At 35.3% G+C, this 9,442-nt stretch overlaps 1 protein-coding gene across 2 annotated transcripts; it reads right to left on the bottom strand.

The window, feature by feature from the left end:
- Positions 1–65: 65 nt before the first annotated feature.
- LOC136813482 (uncharacterized) lies at positions 66–8,991 on the bottom strand. Of its 2 annotated transcripts, XM_067069995.1 has the most exons (9): positions 8,797–8,991; positions 8,086–8,196; positions 6,637–6,756; positions 5,023–5,124; positions 4,386–4,505; positions 2,591–2,704; positions 2,190–2,294; positions 1,081–1,258; positions 66–816 (listed from the first exon to the last, which is right to left on the bottom strand). In XM_067069995.1, exons 1-9 carry the CDS (start codon positions 8,813–8,815, stop codon positions 708–710), a joined length of 978 nt encoding a protein of 325 aa, XP_066926096.1. In that variant the 5' UTR covers positions 8,816–8,991; the 3' UTR covers positions 66–707. The 2 variants fall into 2 exon arrangements, with proteins under 2 accessions (XP_066926096.1, XP_066926097.1); XM_067069996.1 differs by lacking the exon at positions 2,591–2,704.
- Between the last annotated feature and the right edge of the window lie 451 nt (positions 8,992–9,442).

The raw sequence follows: 9,442 nt of genomic DNA, 5'->3' as shown, positions 1-9,442 counted from the left end.
ATGATTTTTGTTTAGTTTATACCTAAACTAGTCCTGATACAGCTACAACATGGAAAACACAACAATTTATTTTTGAAATGTCATTGGATATAAATACATTATTTTTCAATGTTAAAATGTTGTTACTTTACACAAAATGATAAATGGTATAGTATCACAAATAAAAATTTTAAAAGAAGGTTTTACCTCAATGAAGACCTTGAAAAAATAATAAATACTATTAAAAACTAATTGTTCACGATAAAGGCAAAAACTATTAAATGTCGAAGAAAAGGAAGAGAAAAATGGCAGAACATGGACAAAAAAATATTACTGAAAATTTTGAATTTTAAAGATTTGGAAATAAGAAGTGTGATATTATACAGAATATGATTCGCAATCTTTTTCTTAGAACCTACGTGAATGAAATTGAGTTAGAGTTTACCAGAGTTGATACAAATCAAATGTCTCGGGTTTTTGTCTCAAGTCAGGTTTTCTAAAACCGGTATTTGACGTCATTTACCCCCTGTAAACTCCTGGTCTAAACCCTTCCATGTGACTTTCCCTAACCATAGAATGAATATATAAGACTTGATAATGTTTATAAGCAAAGAACAAACTAGAAGCTATGATACAGAATGCGTTTAAAAAGAACATGCGCTATAGATTATGCGCTTATGAAAGCACTCCAAACAATCCATTGCGCAACAACGAAACATACTCGATATCTAAAAGTACGTTGCAAAGGGTGCTTGACTTCGTTGCGATGGTTCGAATCGTTTCTTTCCCCCTTTTGATGCTTGTTCGATTCCCGCTGGAAGGATTCCGTTCGATTGACTGAAATTAAGAACATTGATAAGGAATAATATATTATATAGCATACCTCTGCCTTGATTTAAGCCTCCGAAATTTCAAAGTAAACGGGGTAATCAATAAAAACAAAGAAAGCTGGCCTAAACTTTTTTCCTCTAGGGTTTCGGCAGCAGACAGAAAAGTCTACCATCTAAAATAAAAGAAATCATAAGTCGTTCCTAGTCTAGAAATCCCACAATTACCATTTAGGTCTAAGTTTCTAAGATATCAAATGAAACAAAGACTTACTTTTGATGTCCGTTTGTGGGAGCTGGTCGTCGCCCACTGGCAGATGCGGGTCTAGTGGTTTCGTTTTTATTATTATTTTTGATGTCGTTGTTATTGTTATGTTCAAACCAATCACCTCCCTGCCGTTGGTAGTCCATTCGTCTTGAAGCTGGCTTGTTCTCTTCAATGACCAATAAATCTATTGAAAGAAATTGAAAATGAAGATTATATTGATTGAGAGTGATGTAACCCGGTGTGTTTTTTTTCACTGGTCTACTGTAAATAAGGAAAGCAGTTTTGGTTTAGAAGATTTAAGCAATCAAGCCAAAAGAACTTCATTTTGCAACACTACTAAACTTCATTTCACCTAACTTAACGAAAATATGTAGCGATATGCTGCATCTTCGACCACCCTGATTTAACAGATCACATGCATGCAAAATAGGACCCTGATAGTAGAAAAAGAATGAAATCTAACTTTTATCTCTGTGTGCTTCCTTTTGCCAGAAACGCGATTCAGTAAATTTGAAAACTTTTTGAGGAATTCGAGGAATTCGAGGAGCTTCTTGATTTTCACCCATTTTCAACAAAAATATTTTTGATGTCCCCTTAAACCTTCTTCGATGTCTAGTCAGAAGATTTAAATATTTTTTTTACGTAGAAAGATAAAACGTATAAAATTGTTCTTTTCATCGATCAGATTGGAGAAATCCCATTTCTTTTGTGGGACGCGTAAAACACAAGGAGACTATAGACTTCATTTCGATAAATTATTTACTTTTTTGTAACACAAATTTCAATAGGAAAAGGAAAGTTTATTGATGATCAATTATTTTTGGAGAATAATTTTTCCGACATCTGCCACTTCCAACCTCCTCAACGGTTTTCGAAATTCTAATTGAGACCAGGCCACTAAAACTTAGCCCGACCAAATAACAACCAGGGAATCCTTTTCGTCTTTTTTTCTTCTTATCGGATTTTTTACTGCTCGAAATTAAAATCAAATCTTCATTCACCTTGGTACGTAAGAATAAAGACGAGGTTTTAACCATAAGATACCGATACAACGCGGGCCCAAAAAAATTAATATGCAAGCCTTTCTATTTCGAAGCAATAAATTAGTAGTTTACCTCTATGACCGCCTTGAAGAGCCATTTTACTATAATCAGAAGGATTGTGACATCCTTTTGTTCTTCGTGTATCGATATCGTGTTTAGCGTCCATTTTCAATAAATCTGGTGAAGAAAACATAAAAGGATCACGAAAAATTCAACTTTCGTGGAAACACCTCACTTGTTCAACTACAAAACAGTTTGAAAAAGTAGAGATTTCATTTCGTATTTCTAACGTCAAAGATTGACAATACAACGTCTTCAATATCTATTTTCGTCACTTGCATACACATTACAGCGACTTCTTTAAAAATCAAAAGCGCGCACGCCTTTCCCTTTTCAAGATCTTGGTGGTGTAAAACCACCCTAAGAAGAAGTTCTGAGTGCAGTAACTAAGTTAGTAAAGTAAATTGACTTACTTTTATGACCTCCTGTTTTTGCGAGTTTGTTATATTTTGATAAATTTTCAGCATCGCATGCTTTCAGTTTACGTACTGTTTCGGGTTCGGTAGGTCTGTCTGTTCGTAATATATCTGCCAAAAGAATGAGAGAGGGTTACCACCACCATTCCAAAAAAAGATGTCGTTTTCAGACCAGTGAGTTTAAAGTGCGATTAAAAGTTCCCCGACCTTTGAAGGGATGGATGTGAAGTGTTCGTATGGGTTTAATGAATTTACTTACCGGTGAAACACCCATTACAACGCTACCTGAAAAATCTGGGAATTTTATCGACCCAGAGCTTCGACTATCCGAACATTTGAAAAAACTTAAGATTCAACTCCACGTTTAAAGCTACTGACTTTAATTCGATCGGTAACTTCATTCGCAGCCTACCAAATATTGTGCTATGGACAAACTATCATCCTTTCGGGTCATCCACCAACCTAAACCTCAACAGATCTAGCATCGACCGCCTTGACAGTATCGATCGCAGGGCGAGGATCATTAACAAACGGCAATTCGCATATTATCGAGCCGACATCGAATGTCATGACGTCAAGCATGTTTCCTGTGAAGAAAATGTATGCTGGGTAAAGCAAGTGTTTGCTGGCTAATCATTTCGAACAAATAACCACGGTGTTACACGAAACCAAAATTTTTCTTTCGTCGCCCAAAATTCGTTTAGAAGTTGCCCGCGTGGGATTTCTCTTATGGAGGAAGGGGTACAATACGTACCAGTGGAATTGAGAACCGTAAATGACTTAATATTTTTAAAAACAAAATAAAGTCTCATACTTTCAATTTTTTAAGTATAGTGCCTCTGCTTAGCCTTTAACTGCCCACTATCTCTTTCTGATTATTATTTTTGGATCCTAGTGAGGTTTGCTTTCACTCTCGTTGCTACATTGACTATATCCCTAATATTCTGTATCAATTGTTAAACACACAACACTACGTAATGATTTTACCGAGATAGTAAAGAGAGGCGTTTAGGATATTTTATCTAATATTTGTTTCCGTCTTTTTTTTTTTTTTTTTTTTTTTTTTTTTTTTAACATTTTGAATATGATAATTTCACTGTTTTGGGTACTTTCTCCTTTCGAGTTTACAATTCAAATTTCAGTATTAATATTCTCAGTCTCGACATCGTATTAATAGACTTCACATACATGTATACTCCTTAGTTGTTTACATTAATTTTAGATAACCTTTGAAGTTCTATCGCACAGCGTGGTTTTTCTGCGGGTATAACCTTTCATATTTAGTTAATATTTCTCTAGTAGTTCTATTTTATGTTGCTCAGTTTTTTTCATACTGTTATGCCTCGTGTTTTCCTTACTCTCATTTATCATGCTTTCCAAACATTGGAAAGTACGTTACACCTTCAATCAAACGAGAGATCTAACATCGTAATTTCTACTTTCATAGCGAATTTAACTCCTCATCAAATAATTGTGCTTTTTCATAGCCAAATTCGTTCGTAAACTTGGCATTTTTATTTAAAAATTCAGGTCCCAGTGAAGATGTAAGTATTAGTCCTCCCTATTTTCGGTTAACGTGTCATGTGGGGAAAGAATAAGGGTTTTACGAGTTTTTATGGTCAGTATTGTCGGTGATTTGAAACCGGTGTTATTTCAGTGTTGGCGACTCTCGTACATACGCCCCCCCCCCGCCGTCATTTGCTTGAATTTTATAATATAAGACGACTAACACTTAGAATTAGGAAAAAGTCAGTTGCTAGAGAGTTAGCTTTCGACATTGATGATTTCTTACCTTTATGACCACCATCGATGGACATTTTTGTAAATTCTGACATTTCATCGCTGTTGACTTTCTTTTTTGGTTTTTCATCGTGTACTCCGTTCGTTTGAATTCCCTCTAGCTTCAATAAATCTAAAAGCAGACGAATATCAAAATCTTGTAGGGTGGACAAACTTGGGAGAATTATCCAAGTGGATGAGTAAAACGAACTCATAATTTAAAGATAGAGAAACAGAGCGATGGGGGGTCTAAAAGCGTCAGCCTCACACCGGTTCACGTTCAAAATCAATACTCCTTCAAAATGTTCCGTTCATACGTTGGCCCTGTGAAAATAATCTAGACACTGTCTAAAATCCTAGATTACTGGGCTATCCGCGTAGGATATAGACTCTACAAGGGGATAACAGGCTAAAAATCTTGAGAATTGGGTGACACCCTTATCTAACTCGGTCACACAGGAAGCGCTTTTAATATTGTAAAGATTAAAATATTACAGACCTGACAGGACATTGAAAGGGAATTGACGAATATACTACTTTGTAACTTTAAATTTGGTCATTCAGACAAAAAAAAACACAAAAATTTAATAAATTTGAACGATTGAAGAATTTAAGTTTGTTATGCTAAATAAATATAGAAACGGATGTACCTTTGTGTCCGCCTTGTAATGCCATTTTGCTGTATTCGGACGCTTCTGTGCAGCCTTTCTTTTTGTCGACCGGTTCCGGTTTGACGTCCATACGCAGAAGATCTGAAAAGAAAAAAAAACAAAGCGATCAGTTGAGACTTCAGGATCGAGTGGTAGAAAAGGTTCAAGAGTTTCGCTCCGTTATTATAGGTTAAAATTTTCTAAAACCAAGTGGAATTTAAACAGATCAAATTTTGACAAGTTAATTTTAAGAAGTTAATTCATAGTTAATTCAGTTTAAGATGACCTAGAAAAGTTTTCACCGCTATCTACCCCAGAAATAATAAAGTAGAAATAAATCTCAATAAGAAGAACCTCCAGAAACTAAATACTTTCTTCGATAAACTAAACTAACATAAGTGTGAATTTAACCTGCAATGAGAAAATAATCCCCCGTGACGATAAAGTCATAGAAATGATTAAAGTTAAATTTCGAAAGATGATTCTAAGATTTTCTGAAAAGAAATTAAAATATGCAAAGAAAACCAACTTGATTTGTAAAGAATTGCGTTTTTCTCAGCTCTTTACTAAATGTGTTGTACAAATGCAAAACAGATCTACTAATATAGAAACTAAAGCACTATATCAGTTATAATCTATAAGACGCTTTGTACAGAAAAATGTTTATTAGGCACGCTTCAAACACACCCAGCAGGACACTCAATGAGAATCAAAAACTAAATCGTAAATATGGCCAGTGAACGGCAATAAATCGATGTTTCAACCATAACTTCATCGATAAAACGTTTCTATTTAAAAATCCTTGTCATAAATAAATCGAAACTCGAACGCTCATGGTAAACAAATCAAAATGGTTTCTTTCTCGTAAACCTTGGACGTGCAGCTGCAGAACATTGGAGAACATTATAAGATTTGTCTTGGATCTTGTTCATTCAGCTCGCAAATGAAAAAATATCCACACAAACATTTATTCTGATTTTGAATGTATAAATCAAAATCAGAGCTATACTATACGAGCTTTTTAAAGCAACGTTTAAAAATGTGAAAACTATACACGGTCAGAAACCGGCCCAGTCTTATTTCAAAAGAAAAGAAGCCTAAAATTCAACTACTAAGGAGGCGTGCCACGAAATGACGAGGGTATATAATGCTTGCTATCTTTAAAAAACATCGTTTTCTACGAAAAAGTGAAGTAGAACGGATCCTTAGGAAGAAACAAGAAGGATAATTTTTAGCCATTAAACCATTCTTTGATTTTTGATTTTAGCACAAAGCCTACTTATATAAGTGCCAAAGTAGGAGTTGGCTTTTATAGAGTTCTATTTCCAGGCCTAATCTTTTCCATGGGCCCCTCTCAAGAAAGTCTCAAGAAAGTCTCAAAATGCTATCAAATTTTGAACCAATCACATGCGGTTGCGTCCCACGAATGATGCTACGGATTCTAAGGGTTGGTCCCCTAACTATTATAGGCTTTGGCTCAAAAACGTAAAATTGATTGCTACAGTACGACTTGCAGACTTATATTTAAGATGCAAATTGACATACATAAAAATACTACTGTATGCGATAATGAAACAAGGGGTTGAAGGGAGAAATCCAAAGAAAAAGGCATACCTTTATGACCTCCTGTTTTGGCGAGTTTGTTATAATGTGAGAGGTTTTCAGTATCGCAAGACTTTTGTCTTCGTCCGGAATCTGGTTCGTCTGTTGATTCAACGTCTGGACGAAGTAGATCTGAAAAGATGAAAGATGAAAGGAATTATCCAACGGTCCGATTCAACTGTTGATTTTTTCCTTCTTCATTTACAGTCTTCATTTTTTTATGTTTGTAATGATATTCTACTTCTGTTTATCTTTTCAACAAGCACAAAACCGATATCTAATTCGAATTCTATCAAAAGTTAGAGCCTTTTTGTCTCCGCTGTAAAAATATTTTGAGAGAAACTTTAGATCGGCTTTATATAAAATTCAGGATGCAGTGCAAGCAATTCAACGATTGTATATGGCTAGGAAAAAGCAAACCCTTGATTAACCGTGACCTAAGTAAACCAGAATCTATTTTTTCTTTTGTACTCTAATTGCATGGCTGAGTTAATTTCATATATTTTCTAAAATTATGAGCCAATTATTGCCAAGGCCTGTTTTGTTCAAAATATTGTTTTCCTTTTATAGCCCTTTTAAGTGCTCGCAGAGCCATGAGTGCGACTATACTGACTGTCAAAGTTATTTTTAAGACTAAGTACAAAAACATAAGAGCCTGAAAAAGAATCTCAACAGAATAAAAATTCTAAAATTTTTAACCACGATGCTTAATTTTCAAAGCTTAAAATAGACGAAATTTTAAATCTTCATTTTAAGAGTTTTCTCAAAATAAGCCTATAAAATAGTATAGTAATTTCAAAGAAAACATGAATCTTCAGTCTGAACAATGATCCTCTTTATGGGTAGACATTTTTATATAGAACTGACCATGGTTTTATGGGTTTTTTCTTCATATGTGCCCATCTATCTTTGGAGCTAACAAAGTTTCAGAAGTTTTCTAGTTGAAATTTCAGGTTCCATTTATGTCCCCTTGAACAAAACTATTATTCTTTCCTAGTGCAAATTTTGTCAAATAAGAAACGAATAATTTAGCTGCACTAAATTCAACCACTGCAGACAAACTGCTCTAAAAAGCGACCAGCCCATAAAAAAATTGCGAAGAGAAAATTACAGGAAACAGCAATTTTTAGAAAAAAAAATTATCTGGTACTTCCGACACGCTAAAGCTCTAAAGCTGTGTAGGTCGGGAAAACGTCTGGAAGGTAGGGTAACGAAGTTTCGCTTAAATCGCATCACGGATTTTGCAGTGGAAGACCTGAGCACCAGCCCCCGTTTTCAGGTATTGGATGGTACAAACAGAATTTTCAAGCTTACACGCAAGGGCAATTAAACCCGACCGAGGGAGCAGCATATGAAAGGCCGTCTTACATTCCTTGGCCGCTCCTTTAAAGCTTTAGAGTGGGCGGCCGTCAATCTGCCATTGAAATGTAAGATAACCTATAAAGCTAAGGCAGTATTTACCTTTATGTCCTCCTTGTATGGATATCTTGTTGAATTCAGAAAGATTATCGCTCGTCTTCTGTCGTCGTTCCGTACTTTCACTAGCCTCGTCACCGCCTGATTGGATCAAGTCTAGAGCAGGAAAAACATATTTCCTCAGGATAGCAAGCAGAACAAAATACGAGGAAAAAGTGTGTGTAAAAGGCATATCTCTTTTGATCAAATGTTTCACAAACCGAACAAGGTTCTCAATGTAAAACTCTCTAGCAAACACTCAATATAGTTCGACAATTTTGATAAAGCAGGGTTTATGAATAATTGAAATAGTTTGGACAATTTGAAGCAAATATCGAAGGCAAAACAAAGCCAGTGGGAAGAAAGAATAACAAACCAAATGGAATTGAAGATTTTAAGAGAGCGTTTCAATTAAATAAGAGAGCAGGTAACTCATTGGCTTTTACTTAAATCATCGTAACAGTACAGTTAGATTTCTCCGTAAACGTTGAAAGCACTTGCGGTATTGGCCGATGTGCTCAAAAATTGATAGTTTTAGGTTGTTATTATATAGAAAGAAACTTATGAGAGCAGAGGCCTTCCATCGAAACATTCGGCTGAATCCATAGAAAAGGATTAACGGCAAACGGGAATACATCGTCTTGTTTCTGGATGTAATGTAATAACATAACGTGTAGCTTTAACAAAAAAGGGACAGATTTTTGTTCAACAACTTACTGCTGTGTCCTCCTTTCATCGATAATTTGACATACTCCGAATCGTACTCCCTGCCACGTGATACGGGCCTGTCGTCGTACACTTCTGCACCGTTCAATAAGCCAGGGAAATATACCGACGTCCGGTGTTTGTAATGATGTTCGGTCCATACCTTCTATAGGTTCCGCACTTCTCTCCTTTGAAAATATCTGCAGAAAAAAGTTAAACATTTGTTCAGCTCAACTAGGGGTTAAGTCATAAGTAGTTAAAAGCAGTGGCGGATCCGAAAGGGCTCAATTTTTGAAGGAGAGCGTTCATCTCCTTATAAAAAATTTTTGTTATAGGATCGCTCTCCATCGTACTTAGAGCTCAAATATGGTATAAATAAATTTTACTTAATGATGACTCTTTATAGATAGATCGTATTTTATACGTTTCTTATAGACACAACCATCTGGGTGTTTATCCCAGTAGACCTCAGATGAGGTTAAAACTATATTTTTGATAAAAGAACACCAACCAATGCAATCAACGAAATGAACCCCTATTAATCACAGTCTTAAATTGACTCTTTAACTACAGCCCTAGTGTTTTAATGTTCGAAACACTCTTTCCATTTGTGATATTGTTTTGATATGATTTTCACGAGATATTGATACTAACCGTC

Source organism: Clytia hemisphaerica, unplaced genomic scaffold, assembly GCF_902728285.1.
Source record: "Clytia hemisphaerica strain Z4C2 unplaced genomic scaffold, Clytia hemisphaerica genome assembly, whole genome shotgun sequence".
In the NCBI taxonomy this organism is placed as follows: Eukaryota; Metazoa; Cnidaria; class Hydrozoa; order Leptothecata; family Clytiidae; genus Clytia; species Clytia hemisphaerica.
This window is presented reverse-complemented; position numbering and strand designations above follow the sequence as displayed.